At 38.7% G+C, this 22347-nt stretch overlaps 1 protein-coding gene across 7 annotated transcripts in view; it reads left to right on the top strand.

Moving 5' to 3' along the window:
- The window catches only part of grid2 (glutamate receptor, ionotropic, delta 2), a 461289-nt gene that overhangs the window by 328541 nt on the left and 110401 nt on the right, over positions 1–22347 (top strand). For all 7 annotated transcript variants that reach the window (XR_015865772.1, XR_015865770.1, XR_015865771.1 and 4 more), the window contains one exon: positions 19643–19744. Coding sequence is in view for 4 of the 7 variants with exons in the window: in XM_088415956.1 (XP_088272082.1) it covers positions 19643–19744 (102 nt within the window). In the remaining 3 variants the exon portion in view is untranslated. The remainder of the gene's footprint in view (positions 1–19642; positions 19745–22347) is intronic.

Genomic DNA, 22347 nt, shown 5'->3' with positions numbered 1-22347 from the left:
GTTTTAGGAAAATCATATGAGGGAAAAACACAAATGGAACTGATTATTGCAATTATGTTAAAAAAATGCTCTGCAGGGTGACAAAAGTGTAAAGTGTGTGTCAGACACAAACAAAACATGAACAAGAAAAGGAGATACACATGACTTTACTAAATGAGACACGGTGAGTTTGAGGTGACATTAAATAAAACAGAAGTGAGAAACGCCAAAGGGGTGAACATATGCAAAAGTATATAAATGGCGGTGACAGCGAAATATCCCCATTCCCTTCCTGTGTTCCCGCCCGTTAGGTAGATTTGCATGTATCTTTATTTAGTAGGCATCTCCCCTAACTGCTAGGTTTGGCAGAAGATTGGAAAGAGGAAGGATGGATGCGTTGGGAAGGCAAAAAAGAAAGAAAAGAAACATGTTAAGTGATGCATGGAACAAAGGGAAACAGTTAGGGTTTGAACTCGGGTCCCTTTGACCGTGCTGTTCACCGCACGACCGAGCCCACTATATTGATTACGTTCCCCAATTATATAGAGACCAAACGAAGACTCCTTCAAATGAAAAAAATAAGTAAATGACACAAATTATCCTAAAGTTAACTCAAAAAGTGTTGATTTCGTACAATATCTGGTCACGCTTCTCGAAAGACATTTGATGAATTGAAGGAATTTGGTCTGTATATAACAGATAGTTTTGGACCAAGGAAACGCCTATAGAATTGTCCACATGCATGTGTGAAATGCATGACCCCCCACCTCCTTTTTCAAACTCAATTACAGTCAGACAGTTTAAGACTCTTCAGTCTTGGTTGCGGTATGTCATTTATTCTGTGACATTCTAGTAGTATGAATGTGGTTTCTAACCCTTGCCACTTCTATGTGTATACTGTTTTTATTGGAAATATTTTTTCAGTCTCCTATTAGAAAAATGATTAAATTGTATTTACATTTTATCATGCATGCATGCACCACGGTGATTCACAAAGCTGACTTGCTTAACTTGGATTTTTTTTTTCATGTTTTATAAAATCCCCACTTCACAATGATTTACACTATACATTTATAACCTTGAATACTTAAAGGTTGCCCTTCCACTTAAAGGTGCCAAAGTTTCAAGTCTCTCATTTTTTAATGTCATCTGCTTTCCTGCTTGAGCATCCACAGGCTTCTTGCACTACCTGATTGATGTTAGCAATTCGGGGTAGCTGGAAGGTCGCATCAGTTACCACCACTCGCACTGACCAGCAAGTCTTGATTCTGGCTGACCACGGGACAGGAAAAGTTAAACGCTGATTGTAGCTGACAGTGCCTTAGCTGTTTCTGGATCTGCTAGAGTGTGGCAGTATTTGCAGATTTTAATTAATATATACAGGATTTCTTCCAAGAGGCTTTTGTTTTAGGGCACTCTTGGTGTGGCTTTCCACACCAACCATTTGGGAAAAATGCTGAATTGACATTTGATTGTCACTCAGCTTAGTTAAGGTGAGATCTTGAATCCCACTTGCCACTTGTGCTTTGTCATTACTGGGATTTCTGCGGGCCACTTTCTATTCTAGTGGTAGCTTGATTATTAAAGTTTTTCAAGGATGGGCACGTTGTCCCTATTGAATCGGAAAAACAGCCAAACGTTTAAAGGAATAACCTAAATAAAAAATGGCGGCACTCACAGGGAGCGACCATCCATCCATCCATTCATTTCCTTTGGTGCTTATCCTCACGCACAAAGACACGCAACCGTTGATTTGCACAAACTTAAGTAGAGACAAATTAGAGTGGCTACTGTTCAAAATACCAACCATGCATGTTTTTTGAATTGTGAGAGGAAATCAGAAAAAAAAACACAGGCATGGGGAGAACATGCAAACACCATAATGGCAGTACTGAGCCGTGCTCACCTCCCTACTGTAAGACAGACATGCTAACTGCTACTGTGACACTATGGTACATAGCATTGGTGGTTAGCTCATGAGGTCACAGGTTCAATTCCTTGTGCAGGCCTCTCAATTAAATAAATAATGGTTATGGGCATGTTTGTGGGCATTTCAATTTGAATTGATTTGATATGTGAGTCAATTGAGCCAAGCTTGCTCATTGAACACCTTAGTTACAGGTCAGGATAGTACTGTTTTGTAAGGGAAATGACAGTAAAGCTGGGATTGGATCCAATATTCGCTTGTCAAGTTTGATCTTCCATTTCATAATGGAGAGTCTCTGAGGGCAGCACATCCCAAACCTATATCAGGCCATTACTCAGCTTTTGCAGAACCTAGTAGAGGTTCTTGATTTCCTGCCTGAGACTGCAATTATTTCTTAAATTGCTCTGGCTTCTATCAAAGGTGTTATAGATGTACATGTCAGATAAAATAGTATGGTATGGCAAAAAAGCCTGTGTTGTGTTGAAATACTATTTGGGAAAGGAGAAGAATGGATGATTTTTTTTTTTTTTTTTAAACCTTTGTCCATTGTCGAACAAATACCCTGCCTGGTATTAACATGCACTTCTTCAGTACACTAAAACTGAGCTGAGTATTTCCTTTTTATATCGAGCTTCTCTTAGTTTTACTCATACACCCGTCGGCCCATTTAGCATCAAGCATAACATTTAATCAGTCTTCAATAGTTATATTCTCAAATTTGCGGGGCATATCATACTAAAAGTAGCATTGACCCATCATAGATGATAAATTATTTTACCAGAAACTTTATGAAGTCGAGTCTTTCAAAATTCCAGTTCCAAGTCCCCTAAACAGGTGACTTCATTTTGACTCAAGTCCAGCCATGTGACTTGAGTCCATCAGTGCGGCAAACTAAAGCCCCTGATTGTAAACAGATATTCACGCAAATATTAGTCTGACTGTACATGTACAGAACATCACAATAATAATTGCCCGTTAGGAGCTGATGCAGTCATCCAAAACAATGTGTGACTTGTCATAAAACTATTATATTTGATGAAGAAGACATAGAGAAAAGTTGAATTGATGGATGGGGAGGACGAAGATCTAATTGGCTTTGGCCCGCCAGTAAACACAGGGGCTAGCGGCGGAGGACGCAAGAGTGATGTAGGGGAAATAAAACCAGTGCCGACCGTTGGTGTCTAACACCAAGGACAAGTCCTCATAGATGCTTTGTGAAAAGAGGCCCCCATCTGGTCCACTGATGGAGAGAACTTTGCAAAGTTACCCGTTACCCCTAAATAGATGTGCAGCACATGTCCATTTGGATTTTTTTTTTTTTTTTTTCATTTACATTGATTATAAAACAATCATAAGCATCTTTCTTGATGATTCAATGCTAACAGCTGAACAAAGAAGCCTTTTTTGTTTTTGTTTTGGGTTCCTGAAAGGGATGGTTTTTCACCTGCATAGATTACGTCCTATTTATGCAAACCTTGCGCTATCGGGCCCAGATAGTGGTCGCATCCCATCGTCATTGAGTGATGAGCACATGTCAAAGTAACAGGTGGCACTCAGTGTTTCATTTAACAGTACTTATTGATACACCCTGATGACTATATGGCATGTCACGAGAAAGAGAACACAGCTGCTGCTCTCAGTCGGTTAATGTTTGACATTCAAAATGACTTTTCCTGAAAAAAGCATTCATTTATTCTTGGGTTATTGTAAGTTTTTTTTTTTTATGTAATTGTATGTAAAAATGTTGTAACAGTATAATTTGTCATTTCTCACAGTCAATCTCACAATGCCATTTTGTTTTGCAATGTTATGACTTTGGTCTTGTACCAATTTTAACATTGAAAATATTTGATTCCTATGATATATACACGGAGTATATTTTTCTCATAATATTTTGACATTTCTTGCTATAATAATGATCAATATAATGATGGCAATACTTATTCTCTCATAAACATTTGACTTGTCTTGCCAAATTCGGGAACTCACTTTTTTTTTTCCCTCAAACGATTATCCTCGGAATTATGATTGTTTTTCTTTACCATTTATTTAAAAGTAAGACAATTTTGGTCACATTATCACTGTGTGGATTAAATTCCAACTTTTATTGTAACACCACAACTTTTCTCATGACATTTCAGCTCTTTGTACAATGACTTTTTCTAGGAAGGGTACCACTTTGTGTTATGTTTCTAATTAGTTCTCGTTACATGAAGAAAACTACAACTATTTGTGTAATGTTACAGTATCTTTTTTTTTTTTTTACTTTTTTGTGTTAATGGATTTTACAACATGGACATCAAATTACAGAAAAACAGAATGAGAGCAGCGAGAGAGAGAGAGACAGAGAGACAGAGAGAGAGAGAGTTTATTACAATCATCAGCATCAACTGACCTGCACACAATAATATATCAACTCAATAAATGTTTGCATTCCTTGTCTTCTTGGGCAAGATTTTACCTCTAGGGGTCAACCACGGCCACTTCACTGCCACCAATCATCAGTAAATATTGGGCCTGGGCTATTTAAAAATGGCAGTCAATTATCCACCTCATAATTACCAAGACCTCATTTTCACTTTAAGGATTTTTCCTCACACATACACTTACCATAATAGCAGTTCCCCAAGCAGCTGTTAACCCCCAAAGAGCCACTTAACTGTACGAATTTCATCATGGAAACAATATCTTTCAAGAGCCATGTACTGCAAAGGACAGGGGATTGAACTGACTAGTCGTTACCGTATAGGACAGGGGATTGAACTGACTCATCATTAGAGTAGCATCCATTACACATGCAAGGCCACGTGGGTAGTGGATCTCCTTCTATATAATAATAATAATAAAATAGAGATCAAATGATTTGTACTGTTTTTAGGCTTAAGCCAATTTTCCACCGGATGTGTAATGAGCATAATGAGTACCATTTAGAATGGCAAATCCATATTTCCAGTTATGGTGGTGAGCGTTATATAAAAGTAATGCAATAGTAGTGCAATTTCAAGTACAGTAATATTATTACTTTCATTATAAGTAATAAGTAATGCATTACACTTTTGAAGTAACTTGCCCAACACTGGTACTAACGTGAAGCATGTTTTTCTGAATGTACTTTGCAAGTAATTGCGGGCGTCTTTTTTCTTTCTTTTACATTTTCATTTTTGTCACTCATTCGACCCGCTGTAACCCATTTGAGGGTTGCAGGGTTCACATCATATCAGGACTTTGTGATGCCCAGAGTATAATTTTTCATTGGCTGGATATGAATACGCATTAAGGATTTGCACCCTGCATGTGTGCAGCTACACATATTAAAGTGATTAGAGTTGAGGGAACAGATTTGCATTGGTTTGATATGCAGCCCATCTAGCCCTTCACTCTTTTTCTTCCAATATTTCCTGTCCTCCTTTCCCCATTTGCTGTCATCTCATAACACGCCTGCGCTTATGTGACCTTCATTACCTCTTGAGTTATCTTATCTGGGCCCATGCTCCAGGCAGTGTGAAGGTCTTTTCACGAATTGCTGCGTTTGTTGTGATTCTTCTGAAAAAGGAAACGCTTTTAGGGGCCTCGCACCAAAACATATATTAATCGCTTACACTGTGTATATCCTGGTGAAAACATGAATATATTAACGTGTATATGTTCTTTTTTTTTTTTGACAAATTCTTCCCCATTATCATCGCACAATTTTAGCCAAGCGATGACCCTTTTCTGGAATTGTGATAACTAAGCGGGCCGTGCCATTTTAAACTTTGACACGATCCCCTTCTGGGTGACTGTACTATATTCGGTGGGGAGGACAACCTGCCGCATTGTAGCACTGGGGAATTTGCCAACACGAACCCCAGTCATAAATTGGTATCTTAGACAGATGGGTGTCTCTTAACTGCCGACATTTTTATGCCTACTGTATGTCATCCTATGTAGGCGGAGCATGGCATCAAACTTTAGTGATCATTAGGAAGATAAACTTTGAAAATGAGTTGTACGAGGGCCTTTCGGATCACTAAACACACTTTTATGACTAACTTAGGGCTTTACTAAACTACAAAACTCAATAAATGTTCCAGGTGCATTTGTCTAGATAATAACAGGATGCAAACATGAACCCTTGATTCCAAAATTGACTCCATAGTGCCCTCTGCAAGTTTTTGGGCCAGTTTCTCTTTGAAACAAAGCCTGCAATTGGAGGTTGAGGCTGTCATTTTGGCCCATTTCAGAGGGTCCATTGATACAAATTAGAGATTGTGCTTGACAGCTACCAAATTGCACATATGTAAGAAAAATGGGCGATACTAAATTGTTCACAGACTGAGTATTTGTCATTCCTTGTAGGTAGAGCATGGCAGCAGAATTGATGCATCATCATCATAAAACAAAATTCTCAAAGCTCAGATCCACAAGGTCGGAGCAACTTTTGTTGAATACTTCGCCTTTAAAAAGCGACCGGTGTTCCCTACGAACAGAAATATATACACGTAATACCGACTCGTCTTCTGCAGACATTTTCTTAGCGTCCTACAGAGTTCAAAAGTGGCCTAAAACAAGTACTATTTGTAAAATAAACTCTTTGAATAGCAATAACAGAGTTGACAATTGTGCATTTATGTGTCGGTGTTTTAGCAATAAATAATACTATGATGCGTCTGTGTGTATTTGTGCTGACTCAATTACTATGTTCATTGGGGAAGGAGAATGAAGACAACATACCCTTAACCAGTGTGGGGAATAATGCATTACAAAAGTAATGTAGTTACTGTAATGCATTACACTTTGCTGTAACGCAAAAAAATAGTAATATGTCACTCATTACAAATGAGGGTAACGCAATGAATTACGATGCATTTTTAAGTAGTTTAAACTCCAAATTGTGCAATCTACTTGAAAAGTGGAATCAGTTACGAACACCGCTCAGCATGAAAGAGTGCAGTTGTACATCACTGCTACCGTAATAATAAACCTATTGTGAAATGAATATCTCTCATGGTGTCAATCAAAACTGTGCATTATTACCTCTGTGAAGCAGATTTTTTTCATTATCTTTTATTGGATTATGTACATGTTTCAGTCCAATTTTCTTAGCATTGCCAACCCATAATTTCTCTGTCATGTCTCCGCTATAATGTTCCACCTCCTCCTACTCCTCTTCCTCACTCTTCCTCCCTGCCAGCGAGGCCTGCAGGCTTTTCAGCAGCATTACAGCGTGTAAACCTCGGATTACAGCAGCCAGAGTCTGCCCGGGATTGCATGCCTCTCTGGATCGCAAAATACACAAGTGTACTGTCTACCCACCTACCTACCCCCTCACCCCCACCCCCAAAACCGCCTACACACCATTTGCATACATACAGGCACACACACGTTGCGGCTACACAAGCAGGCTGACGTGGACATGCGCCGCAGCAAACTCTGCAGAGGATTAACTATCATCTCTTCTCCCTGGGTGTGTTCCTCGCTGCACTTCTGCGGCTGTCCTTAAACTCAAAATCCACTCTACTTTTTACGCACTACCCCTCACTTGAAGGACACCCATTAGGGAACGTCTTTGTTCAGGCCCTTGCGACACTCAAACAAGGTATTGCATCCCATCTGTCCCAGCGTACAAATTACATTTTGATGACACTGTTAAAAGGGGAATATTAAATGACTACAGCTGGCAGATTGTAACACTTTTGGAATAATTGGAAGGCTTGTGCGCTTGGAGATGTCAGTTCTTGGCTGAATCCATGCCATTGTGCACCACCAGTGTGTTTACAAGCAACTATAGGTTGAGTAAGATCCCTTCTGACACCTCTTGTCACAGATTTCTTCCAGACCTGCTCCCTTACATCATATAGCTGCGTTAATGTTTGCAATAAGCCTAGGTCGTATAAACTTTGGAGCAAAACCATACTTTGTCAGCATGTTCTTTAGGTATGCCACTGACAGTGTAGCTCAAAGTTACATTTCTGACACACTTTTTTAATTGATTTGTAAGCTGTTAAGCAGTCTACTATACGGACCATCTGTGTATGCTATAAGCTAAATTTTAGCTCGTACATGTTTCTGTTACACGTGTTAGTCGTATTTAGCTGACATTCCGCAGCAGTTACAATAGTCGGTCGGTGGCAAAGGGGAGCCTTCCGGGCGAGCTGGGCAAGATCTTGCTGACCACCACCACAGTGGGTCAGAATTGGTAGCGCTGACCAAAAAAAGCAGAAGGCAGGAACTAGCTGCAGTGCAACAACCATGCCACAGATTCGCCAGCGGGAGAGACTATGATCCGCATGCACAAAGTCGTCATCCGTAATTCTTCTGCGCAGATAAATAGGAAATCAAATTTCTGACACAATTTGCCAATTAGAAGGAGAATTATCCTCCTCCTCGTTAGTTACAAAGTAGACGCTTAAGTACGTGCATCTGCCTCAAGCATCATGACATCTGGAGGAGCCACCAAGTATTTCGCTTATCACAACCATTTCCTACAGTGCAATTTCACGTGGTAGCACTGTCCCATATTGAAACCAGGTCAGTTAGATTGGAAAATCTTGACACTATCAGCAAATGTCCATCCTACAGGTCCTTGGAACTTGGTGCGACGATGGCCTTATTTTTAAGAATAATAACTTTTGACTACATGTTCCATGTAACTCTCAGAGGTAGTATCACCATCCCGGATTTAAACCAGGGGTGTCACTCGACCTAATTCTGTACTGTGGTACGACCAAGGCACAAAGAATTCATGAGAACGTGCAAAGTGCATGAAAAAAACAACAACAACATATTCAGCACTTATTTATCATAGAAAATAGATTTTTAACCTTCCTATTAATTATCAGACTACTGTTTCTATAGTCTTATTTGAAATTGATCAACATGTTTGTAATTCTTCATCATCAGAGTATTGTTTGCAATCCTAACCGACCTTAACCCACTCCGACTCATACTTACATCATTTCTATAACTGTTCAGCGCCATACTGAGAGTTGCATGAAATACTGTATGATATCCCTCATATAGCGCCTTTATGTCTATCAGTCCTTTCAAGCTTTTTCGAACTTCGGTGCACTTAAGTGAGGGAGCAGCTCACTGGCCGCCTGTCTGAATGACAGACAGTTTGACAGACACACGGGTTAAGAATCTCAATACTGCTATTAATGTAATCCACCTGCCATGTGTCTTGTTCTACTTCCCTCGCGCCACGACTGGATTCAGCTGCTAAATAAAATGTGTGGTGGTGGCGAACATGTACATACATTTTCCTACTACACTGATTGATCTGTCTAAAGCCATGCCCAGTAAAGCTTGATTTTAAAATGTAGTACTTTTTATACCAAATTTGCAGCATGGCCATTCACAATAGACTACTGTCTATTTTACCAGCTCATATATGAAGAGAACGGAGAAGGACTGCACATATACAATTCTGCCGTGTTCTGAAGCAATTTCTCTTTTCTGTGGCCCTCTCTTTTTGCTTTGTTTCACAGGTCCCTTGATTACATGGCGTTTCAGTGTATTTCTTCATATAGGTGTGAGATAAAGTGGAACATTAGTATATGTGTGACAAAACCTGTGTAGCAAGACATTTTGAAAAATATTTTGTAAATCACAAGTGAAGTGACATCAGTCTGCTGTTTGAGCTTGGCCAGGCTGGGTTGAGCTAGCCTTCCCATCTCAAAATATGAGACAGCATTCCTTTTCACGGCAACCTTCTCACAGCAAAGCATTTCCTCATTGCAAGCAGTTATATTGATCGGAGCACAAGTATAATCACTATATTTAAAATTACTTTTGACAAATCCAAATTGTCAAGTGATTTCAGGGTGAGGTTTCTCCTTGGCATTCCAGCCCAGACAGGTGCAAGTCCCAAACATGGTAGACTTGACTGCCGCCAATCCAAACATAAAGATGAGCCCGCTTTTAAGAGTGCATGGGCACCTGCCTACCGAAATAGGGCTCAATGTGTCAAATGAAGTGAAAGCATTGAATTACATTTAACCTATATTTTCGGTGAAACAATTGGTTTGGGCATTGATTCTTCATTGTAAAATACAAAATATGATTGATTGTCTCCTTCCATAGAACTTAAACATTCAGGGCAGAAGCATGTCAAGCAAGTCCAATGTGTGAAGGTTCAAAAGTCCAACGTTAGATACATTGTTACATTAAATCTCCCTGCATAGCCTCTCATGTATTATTTCTGATATCACATGTATAGTGCATGTATTTTTCATAACCCTGGTGCAATTTAATGCCTTAAGATTATTCCTACTGTGCATCTTAACATCACTTAAGAGTCCTGGTGGATTTTGCTCCTTCATCTCTTCATGCTTATGGGCGGGTAGACTTTGTGGATGAGATAGTAAAATAATGTAAATATGTAAAAAAAAAAAAAAAAAAAGACTCCTCAGACAGCCAAATGTATTAATATTTAATTAAACATGTAAGAAAGGCTGCCATTTATAAAGTAACCATTTACAAATATTATATTATTATTAATTCATGTTATTTAAATTTTAAATATATTTTTAAATTGACTCTTGGGACTTATAGTGGTGCATTTATTGGCATCAACAGTGTGATGCTGTCCAAACAAAAGCAGGCTGGTCAAGTTGAGTACTAATTCTGGTATGTGTTAAGTCAATTTTAGGGTTTTCCCTTTATATAACACGTAAAGGTCATTTAGGTGAAATTTGAATTTGTCCAACAGAAACATTGTTGTTTTTGTTTTAGAGGGGGGTCATCATGTTCATGATATCTGATAACTTATAAAATATTCAATCAAGATAGTATAAGTATATAATTGTATACCATGCATCAAAAAAGCACAGTTTACCACTAAATTACCAGTTTGGGGCACAAGCCTGTAAGACTTCTTGAAAGCACTGTACTTGTTCCCATCAAGTGCATAAACGTCAAATTGATTGTACAGTTGTTAAATAGAAAGTTTGAAGTGGAAAATATGAAGTTTAAAATGTGTAGTAGTAGTAGTAGTAGGAGGAGGAGCTTTCCCTTGATGCATGCACACACACAAACACACATGTATGCATGCACGTACAAATACACACACACCCACACACATGTCATCCAAATACTCCCGAGCAAGCAATAAAACAGCTTGCAGCTCATCTGGGAAATCAGAACAGGGCTTGTTGATGTTGTTGCTGCTTTCACCACAGCCATGCCATGCGTGTGTGTGTGTGTGCGCATGAGTGTGTGCACATAGTAGAGAAGGGAACTAAATGAAAGTGTAGAAATGATCAGGCAGAACAAATTGTACAGCCTAATACTTGGGGTCCTGCCCAGAACACCCAGTAAACGATTCCTTCAATTGTTGACCCATGTTTGTTTTGGTAATCCGCATTTGTGTTAGGGTTAGGGTTAAAATATCTACACATCTTGAGTGCCATTACCGATTAATTTTTGGGCTCATCTTACCTCACTCTTCATCTGTTTCAGGGCCAAAGCAAGTAAATCTGAAATTGCGGTGTAAACTTTTGTTTTTAATTTCATGTTTTTAAGGTAAAAGGTAAGAACAAAATTAGCACATTTAGAGTTTTTGTAGCCTGGCGCTAGTGTGCATGGCATAAAACATGTACGTCTTCATTCTGGTACCAGCACAGGTATAGTCTACCATGTTTGGGGTGGTGATGCACCAGTTAGGACTGCCACTGCCATAATATCTGGCATGACTTGATTTTCATGCAAGTGCAACTTTAGTTTAGGATGTTTGTGACTTTGGTAGATATTCTCACTGATGACGGGCGGTGATGGGAAATCCAGTGGTGCAACTGCTACTTTGGTTACAAAAGTAGAACTAGATTTTAGACTAGCTAAAAGATCATCTAGTTTGCAGCTCAGGTGGCGTAAATGTGATTTTGGTGGATTAGATGACAGAGAGCTGTTATACAGATTCTTTGACGTGTGTACATTGAAGCCATTGTATTTCATCCTTAAATGTGATGATGGTTAACTCATGACAACAGTATTGGGCAATCTCTCGGAGTAATAGTAAAAATCATATCATAGAACAAATTCTAATCGTTATCTTTTCAAATATAATTTAATAGGATACCCTGACAGTTTAGCACAGCTATTGGCGGGGGCACAAGGCCGTCGTTGCAGGGTGATCTGCAGTTGCACACGTCACAGGCATAGCCAACTACACCTCTCAGCAAGTGAATGTATGATTGTGTGATTGTACAGACCAGCAAGGTGAGCAAGTAGTGTTCCATTTTCGTACTTGTAGATTTTTCTCAAATGTATATCCATCTGTATTTATGCTTAAACATACCCGTACAAGAGAGTAGAGCAAAACTGGAGGAAATACATTTGTGTACAAGTGCATTTTTTTTCCCCACGAGTTGCTGTCCATTCAATTTGAAGAACACTCCTCATAGGACTAAGGGTTAGCTGAGGAATTTTCCAAAAATGACTTTGCTCATGCATCTATTTGCCCAAATAATATGAAAGGTTCTAGTACCACCTATTGCTTCGGCACAGACCTGAGAGCTTATACTAAGAACAAAAAATGTGAATGGGCATTCATTTGGCCTCGGTAGGAGAGTACAGTATTGTATTTTTGTACCTTTTGGGTTTTACCAAGGGTCACAGTTAAGCTGGAGCGATTCCCAGCTGACTTTGGGGTATACCCAAGACTGGTGGCCAGTCAATCACTGTATGCGTAGATAAACATTCTTTTGCATTTACCTTTACACCTGGAGATAATTCAGAGCAGACTTGAGCAACTGTGGATTTGCAGGCATTGAAAACAAAATCTCCAAAACCATGATAAACAATTAAACAATAGATAACGAGTGTCAGATGGGTCAGACACCAGAATGTCTTGCAACTATCGCCTTTTTTTTTCTGAAATGTCTTAACAATATGAGTATGACCTAAAGGGCATTCGACTGCAGGTTTCACTGTGTATGCTTAAGTGTCACCAGATGTCAGGTAATAGCACAGTGAAACTCAGAATAAAAATAACAATTTAACTTGTTTAATCACTGAAATGTGTCAGAGAAATCTTTGTGAGCTTAACAGCAGACTTTTTTCACAATAGGTTTCATAATAAAAGAGCTCTGATGTTATTTTTGTCAAGATACAAGAAGGATAACCACTTACAATACACTAAATTAGCACTTGTCAGGTTCCGGTTGAAAGCCTTGATCATCGTACTAATTTGAATCACTATTCAATAATTTTTGGCCACTCTAGTGAAATCATTTTACATAGAAAATCGAGTTCCACATCACCAAACAAAATTGTCACAAAATTATGCATCCTAAAATGATTACGTAAATAGGGCCATGTAGTTGAACACTGAGCTAAAATATTAGCATGGGCCAATTTGAGGGGTGTCAAAAAACAATGTTCTATTTTTGTACATAGAATTGTAGGTAGAATGTTCCCACATTTTCATATGTGCATCCATCGTATTTACTGTATGCTTAAAGGTGCAGGAGCATTTCATTGTCCTGCCTGGCACTCTATGGCACCGGCATAGATACCGCAGATGAATAAAGATGTATTTAGCCTTCAACATTCAGACAGCAAATGAACAGTGCTTACATTAGGTTACCATTGATTAACTCAGGGGCTATCATTATTCAAATTAGCCTCACTGGTTATGTAACAATGCGTCAAAAGAGCCGACACGCGCCTCAAACGTACATCACTACAGGGGCCTGAGCAAATGTGAAACAGCCGTGAAATTCCCATTCGCAAGGATTCTGTGATGTCACGGTTCCGGAAATAGTCAAGGACGTGAGGGCAGGTCATGCAAATTGCAGAGGACATTCACAACTGTATTTAGTGACTAAACTGCTGTACTTCTATCTAAGCACTTTGTAATGGTAGTTTTGCTTTCAATTATTTTTAGAGATCTCAGGAAATACTTTTCAATCTTTTACACTCTTACCTCCTGTGTCCCAGTTGGTAGTGAACTACTTAGGACTTGTCAAGATAAGAAGTTGACGGCACACTGTTATAACCTGGACTGCAAGCTGCATTTGTTCTGACGCGGGGGGATGGAAAGGTGGGCGAGGAGTGACGAGGGACGGCTATAGGAGGATTCGGTTGTGAGGGAAGTGCGAGAAGACAGAAGGAAGGCTCATCGAGCAAGCTGTTTGGAGACTGCGCTGACACATGTTGCTCATCAGTGGGGAGACCAAAATGAAGGAGTGGTGGGTGGTGTGTAATGTGCAGGGATGCTGGAGCAGTGAAATGGCTCAGCAGCTTGTCTGCTGCTACTGTTGCTTTGCGCTATGGTGAGCAGCCATGACAGAAGGAAAGCAGAGACACACAAGCAGGGCAACACAAAGCAACAGCAGTGTGGTTTGGGCCATCAAAGTCAACAACATGAATGAACTCATGCAACAAACATGGAGAGCTCAGTTTTACCTTATGAGCTTATTTTTTAATGACTATTTCTTCAATGGTAATCACCACTGAATTAAATCAGTCTTTGAAATTAGTTGTGTTGAATTTGTTGGATGAGTATTTAATTGATAACATTCACAATTTACTTTATTTATTATGCTAGAATGCCCCCCAAACAACACAAGCATATATATATATATATATATATATATATATATATATATATATATATATATATATATATATATATATACAGTATATAAGAGAAAAGACACAACTCTTCTAGTCTTCTAAAATAGCATAAATTTACTTAGCGCATTGCCTGCTATCATAGCCCCATCACTGAGTGACAGGTTAGCAACTGACTCATCATTTTAACTTGAAATAGAAGTTTAACAAATGTAAATGATTTGTTGATTAGCAAGCTTGTTCCCCACTGGTTGCATTTAATGAACTCATAAATCAAGTCACACACGTAGGCTCACACGACAAAATTGATGCCGTGTAATGTTTACTATTAGATAAATCAAATTCACTCAAGCAGACAAATCCCACATTTGATGTCAATGCATGTAATGCAATGTCATTCCACAAATCGTGTCATTTGGGTCGTCAGGAAATAAAATGTGTAAATGCACTTACAGTTACATGACACAATGTCCCGCACATGTTGATGCGTGTAATATCAGCATTCTAAAGGAATGCAGAGGTAAAAAAAAAATTACTCTGCACTCTGCTTGTACTGTATGCTTTGATCATGCTTTTAGGTTGTGTGTTACTTTGGATAAAAGTGTCTGTTACATATAAATAAATGAAAACGCAATTGCTGATTTTGTGATTAAAAACCCACAAAGACTTAAAGAAGTATAGAAAAGACCTGAAATATGCACAGTTTGCACATTTGCAAATTTTGAGTTGTTGAATATATCTATCATTGCATATAGAGCTTAAAAAAAAGATAGCAAGCAATAGAAAAAATGTTAGAACTTCTGTTTATTTTAAAAGTAAAAGCAAGTGACATTCTTTTGGTTGATTGGATCATATTATATAAATGTAAATAGATATAATAGAATACATGTATACAATGTAAACATGTATGTAAGTACATTTCTCTATTCATTAGAGAAATTTCAGATCCTATGCATGTTTTTTTTGTTTTGTTTTTTAAAAGCCTGAATGTATTGTCGAGATCTGTGATCGCAACTTAGTATGGGCTGATCATTAAAACGTTAGACTCAGACTCGGGTGCCAAAAACCTGTGATCAGGACATCTCTACTCACGAATTAGTAAAACTGTAGAGTAACTTGACTGACAGAAATAGAAAATGTGGCATGTAACAAGTGCAAAAAAGCAACTTTGTACCGTATGTTCCAAAGCTCATATATTGGATCATATAATACAAACACAAGAACAATAAAATGAACAAATAATGAAAAATTGTATGAGATGAAGTCATCATGCAAAGCTAATAACGTGAGATACACAGCATCTCGCTTGTCATTTGTTGCAAGTGCCGCCATGAGTGATGCGCATAAATCAACGTTCTTCCCTATCAAAATAGTTTCCTCGATATTGCAGGGACGCTGTGGTGATTTCCCCCGAGAAGCACATGGAACATTAAAGTGTCATAACTCGAATTGTCTTGCGGTTTATTGCTGTTGCATTTGGACGCCACGCTTCTAATGACAAAAGGAAAAGAAAGCACCAATGCTAATAGTCAAGACACTTTTAATAGCAAACAGTTTCTGATGACTTTACAAACAGGCATGACGTTTCTTTTTAGTTATTTCATTTAAAAGTGTTTATCCATTATGCGCTATATTGAATTTCCATGAGTTAGATTTATTCGTAAAAGTGTAATTAGAGGAGGAAACATGGCATCTAATTACAGTAGTGTGGCGCGAATCTTGAATCTATGTGCCTAAGTCGTGTGTGGCATGTGTGTGAGAGAGGAGTGCGTGAGGCGTGCACCGGAAGGAGTAACATAAGTTGAGCTTTGTGTAGATGTTACAAAGTGTGCCGTTGTAATAAACTAGAGTCCTGAGAGTAAACCCCGCCTCCCCGTTATCATGTTTGTTCAGCTACGAGTTCCACTCTAGGTCAACCTGTCGGTACCCTGAGGCCATATCCTATCCTCCGTGTCCCCGAAGGACGGAAACGGCGAGGGATAACAGGAAAGATACTAGATAAGAGTTAATAATTAAATACATAAGTCAATACGAATGAGTCCTGTAGTAATATTTGTTTCAAATATGTATAGTAAAAATATTTCTCACCACAATTTCACCATTGGTTAGAGCTAAAGCTAAAAACTTTCATATACACAATGATACACCGGTGAAGGGTATACGATTATTTATCAGTACTCGTACGAAATAAATACATAAAAACATCAAATGAATGTTGGTTTGAATCTGTTTGTAATATCTTACAGCCTTCCATTAAGATCTCGATAGAATAGTGAGCAGTGTACGCCTCTACATTAGCACTATACCGGTAGATTGTGTGCAAAGTTGATGAAAAGCATGCAAAGTGAACGTGGGCTGATATTAGCAGTATCAGTCCATAGGGTAACACAGTCTAGACACAATGAGTCATCTGCCTAACACACACACACACACACACACACACACACACACACACACACCAAAATGCATTTCTATTCCTGCCGTTAATGCAGCAATGAGGCCTTATCTTAAGCCGCTATACAGGTAGGCTAAGCAAATCACACATACACGCATTATAGTTAATGCTGCTCTCATACTACAGTAAATGAAATATCACAATAAATTAAAGATGAAGATAACACATAGTGAATAATTTACTATTCTGTTTTGATGCTGGGATATTGTTTTGTTTTACAGAACCGCAGTGCCTTTGTTATGCCTCCTATTGTATTGTTTTATCTCTGTAATCAGCCCATATGTATGCATATGAGGTGGCTATAATATGAGAATTACATTATCTACTCTACAGGCTGTATCTGGATTTGATGGATTTTATTGCCAAATTTTGAGGATGGTGGGTAAACGAACGAGTATTTCCTATAGACCTTATGCATTCGCCCCTTTACCTGAGTTTTTGTGTTACTTCCATTATGACGTAGTGGTAACTGTACGAGTCCACCTTATGTCACAATTTCATTCGTAAGGGCACTTCTTGGAAACAAGCTTCACATCTCTCATTGTCATGCGAACACCTTATCTCCCTTTACTCATCCAAAATGTTTCTGCGTTTCATTAATCATTTCAGAGGTTAACTCACACAATTAGTCATCTGCCTAATATTGCACACACAATAAACCGTTATGTCTCCCAAACGGATAAAAATCATACTTGTTCTTATGTCCGGCGAATCTCCGGCGGTTTGTCGCACTGCATGCGCATTAGCACAAGAATTGCTACTTGCCATGCTTCTCATCCACAAAATGAAAAGGAGCCAGATAAGAACGTTGAGGTTGTCTGTCTTTTCAAAGCGAGACTCAGACTAATTCCACTATCTTCTCCGTCCCATCCCTGCCGGAAATGACATTAATACCTGCCGCGATTGTCACAACAGCCTCGTCATCCGCTGACCTAAACATTAAAAAACATTGGTCTTGTAGTCACAAATTCAAATTATTCAGATTGTGAGTACATCAGCCAAAAGTGCAGCAAGTTCCTAAGCTCTGCCAGAAATTGTTTAATGTATATCATTATTGTCTTAACGAACAACAGTATGTATTAAATATAATCATAGGTCTAGTTATCATTAAATGATATTGCATGGGAGGTGGCACTGGATGTGGCCATGTTTGCTTTAGCGACGGACAATGCTAAATGCAGCACCTCCTGCTATCCGTAATAAAAAATGGTCTAAATCTTACACGATATCCCTTTAAACATTGAATTGCTACATTTTCTACTGCATTTATAAATATTTTACTTATTTTGGAGATCTAAAGGTTTTAATTGGGTATTCTTGTGTCGTGTAATTGTTTAGTTGGAACCATTATCTCTGAAGGGAGTCAACAGTTTTTATATTATTAATCACATATTATTGTCTTTGGACACAAATCGTACCAGTAATTGATTTTCATTCTGTGATAATTATAAGAAATTATCATTTTCAGTTTTCACTTGGTTAAATTTCAGTTCTGTTGTTGGAGTTTAGGGTTTTACCATAGTTCAATAGTTTTTGTTTGGTATGAGGGCAGCTCAGCGGTGCAGTACTTAGCACGTCGGCCTCACAGTTAAAGGACCCGATTTCAAATCCACCTGGCTCCGGCCTTCTTGTGTGGAGTTTGCATGTTCTCCCCGAGCCTGTGTGGGTTCTCTCCGGCTTCCTCCCACACTCCAAAAAATATGCATGGCAAGTGTTTTGGACATACTAAATTTTCCTGAGGTGTGATTGGGTGTATGAATGGTTGTTGCTCACTGTGTGCCCTGCAATTGGCTTGCAACCAGTTCAGGGTGTCCCCCGCCTACTGCCCGAAGCCAGGCACCAGCAAGCCTGTGACCTTTGAGAGAATAAAAAAAATGGATCTGGACTGATGGATGTTTAGTATGTCCCCATTATGCCAAGTATGGCCACTGCATTTGGAGATGTACACTCCTTGCTTGTGTCAAGGGTCACAAGCAAGCCATGTATGTGGACAGTGAGGTAAGCAGGCATGCTTGCTGGCCTCTCAGTTGGATAAAAAAATTGGCATTATTTCATGTATTCCATCATTTCAAGGATGAAAGATCAGTGTAGTCAATTCATCAACATACCCGACAACCATTAGCTGGCTCCTGATCTCCTCACCTAAGCAAACAAGTGGTGAGTGAATGCATTGAAGCCTATTCTGTACAGCTTCACTCGTAGATTAGATGGCCTCCTTCGTAACCCCCCCCTCCCCGTAACGCCTGCTCTGTCGAGGACTTTGCATCACTGTATTTATATATTTATTTATTTTATTCTGTTTTATGTGAACGGTTTACAGCTTCAAATAATTTCCTGCTGAATTTCCTCTCTACAGGGAAGCCAGGCTAGTTTGATCTGCGATGCCAAAAGCTATATTTTATTGAAAAGCATAGGCGGTGCACAGATAAAGCAAATGTGGTTTGGGGACCGTTTTAAAGTAAATAAATCAAAATCACAGGTGCACACTGAACTCTGGATAAACCTGTTAGTTTTACGGTTAAAAGGAAAACAATTTGATGTGATTGTACGAGCAAAAGTAGACCATATTAAAAAAGTAGGACAACAGAATCTAAAATATTAAAGAGATGAATGTGTGTTTTATTGTTTTCTCTTTCACTTCTCTCTCCTGCACAATGGTCAAACTTATTCACTGTTGAGTAAATCTTATGTACATGCAAAATTCATGTTGTTTTGTTTGGTTGCAGCTGGCTACGTGGGATCCCGTCCATGGCCTGAATGGCACACTGACGGACAGGAAGTTGGAGAATAACATGCGGGGAGTGGTGCTGAGAGTTGTCACTATCTTGGTAAGTACCACACTAACCACTTGAATGCTGTGTTGTCACTTACTTCCCAACTTTTAAAGAACGCATTAGTTTAGTTTTTAGGCAATTTCCCAGTTTTCGGGTATGTTGTTACAATTGCCGTGGCATTTCTTTCTTTAAGATGCTGAAACAGCATAGCCCCGCCTGCTCTGAATAGAGTTAGGCTGATTTTGAAACAAACATGAGGTATTTCATTTTGACACCTGCAAACTGATTTAAATTATGGAAATTTTAATAATGTGTTTCCTGGAGCAAATTCAGCTGAGTTCTGTTGGAATACACAAATAAGTCAGTCAGACTGATGGTAGTGACTCCTTTCTTAGTTTGTCTCCCCTGGAGCAGCCGCCATGGCCATTTGAGAACATCCCGTGTTCGCTTTTAAAGATTCACCGCTTTAAATTCTTCATATCCCATCTTTGAAGTGGGAGACACCGGGAAGAAAGTGATGATGCTCAACATCTTTGCGGCAATTCATTTCCTTTCTTCTCCCCCCCCCCACACACACACACACACACTTTTCTTATACTTTAAAAAGCTGCAAATACCTACAACACGCTCATTCATGTTGTCATGCTCTTTATGTGCTGGACTAAGGATGGGCAGGGTTCTTCATTAAGCAGTCATTAAATGTAAAGGAAATTTACCAGAACCGGCAGTTACTTATGATCAGATAATTATGTTTTTATCTTGAAACATGGTGATGTAGCATGTGGTTATTTTTATATACGATCCAAGTAACATTGTTTATCCCAAAGTGATTTAAAGTTTAAGAAACAGAAATTCACTATAACAGGGAGTCAACTGTGATCAAATGATCATACCTCTGTCTGAGACATGGTGACGCAGCATTGAGTCATTATTTGAAGTTGTCTGCAAACCTCGTGCTGGGTAACCATAAACTAGTTTGTCAGTGGGTTGCTCAGGTTTTTGTGTTTTGTGAATGACATCAGGGAGGAGTAGTGAGATGTGGTGAAGCAGTGAAACCGTGTTCAAGTAACCATAAACACTCATATGTTAGTTATCATGAGGTAGTAAGAAGAGCATGCTTATTTTTTGGGGGCTTCAAAAACAGAAACCCAAAACATCCAGGCTTTTTTTTTTTTTTTTTTGTCCTCTGCACAAATGACTGCATAGGGTAAGAATGCCTGTAAAGGGAGCTCTGGAAAAAATGATTTTATGTTGCCTTGAGCCATCCGGTCCTCTTTGCATGTACAGAACATCACTCTGAAAGGTACCCCTTAAACGGACGTATCCATTTTGTGCAGTTTGAATTAGATATCGACCATTTAATTGTGGGCTGAGATCATACCACTATTAGAGAAAATAACTATCAATCCCATTGATTTGTAGAGGACCATATTGATTATTAAATGGTGGAGACCTGGGGGACGATGTCGCTGCTGCAATTACGTGTTTATGGTGCTCATTAGCGGAAGCTGCCCTCTCACAAATGGGTCTAAAATTGATATTTTCCCACAATAGAATCAGAGGCTTTTAAGCTCATCGGTCCACGTTAAAATGTTTCTTCTTGACATGAGGCTGAATGGTACAGGCAGCCCATAAATTCTCTCAGTGACTCACCTCGCTTCCTATTTTTTGTCTTTTACGGCTGCACTGAAGTGACAGCCTTGGCCAAAGGGATTATATTTCCATGTTGTCTGCCCTTCCTTGAGAACTTGATATCTTTTATACTTTTCAAAGCCGTTCGGAGATGACATTCCAGTGTCAAATGATGACACCATTCTGAAAAATTTCAAACAAAAGTATGTTTCATATATATGCTTTAAGATAAAAATAAATCATGATGACAATACATTAAAGATGCATATTAGAATAAACAAATAGCAAAGCTAATTAAAAGCTTATGAGAAGAGAGTTTACATTGTTGCGCCATAATTACTTAAAGAACTTCAAATGATTTCAAACTCTTATGTGGTATATTAAGGAGGACTATACATGCGGATCTAAGGTGCCTATCTGATGTATAGTTAGTGATGACGTTAAAAAGGCAAAGCGGGGGCAACACCATTAGGAGTTTTAAAAATAACAAGTAGAATCTTACAATCAATTCTGTACTTATTTGGAAGCCAGTTAACAGGTTTTAAAACTGGAGCAATTATGCTCATATTTATTTGTTTTTGGTAGAATTATAGCAGCAGCATATAGAATGTTAGTTTTTGTTTTTTGTCTTTTTTTGAGTGAATGATTCGTTAAAGCAGACAAAAAGAGCAGCACATTAATCTAGATGACTTGATATGAATGCCCAAATCAAATTATCAGGATCTGACAGATATGAGATCTAACTTTAGATAGGATCTATAAATGATAAAAAAAAAAGATCTTTGAAATAGAGGAAATATGCTTTTCAGTTGAGTTCCTCATCAAGAATTTACTCCATGTTTGTAATGTGATAACTAGGCTTGGCAGAGGAGGGAATCGAGAGTGACGAAACTTAGTGCCTCAGAGGCTTTGGGCCCACCGACCATTGTATTTTTTGTTTTTTTTCCCCCGCTTTAACTTGCAGAAAATTCTCTGTCATCGAGTGTTGGGCTTTGCCAATACACTGGATAATATTCTCGTGGTTT

Source organism: Hippichthys cyanospilos, chromosome 1, assembly GCF_059441005.1.
Source record: "Hippichthys cyanospilos isolate Australia breed blue-spotted pipefish chromosome 1, RoL_Hcya_1.0, whole genome shotgun sequence".
Classification (NCBI taxonomy): domain Eukaryota; kingdom Metazoa; phylum Chordata; class Actinopteri; order Syngnathiformes; family Syngnathidae; genus Hippichthys; species Hippichthys cyanospilos.
Note: the sequence above shows the minus strand (reverse complement) of the source record. Positions and strands in the feature narration are given on the sequence as shown.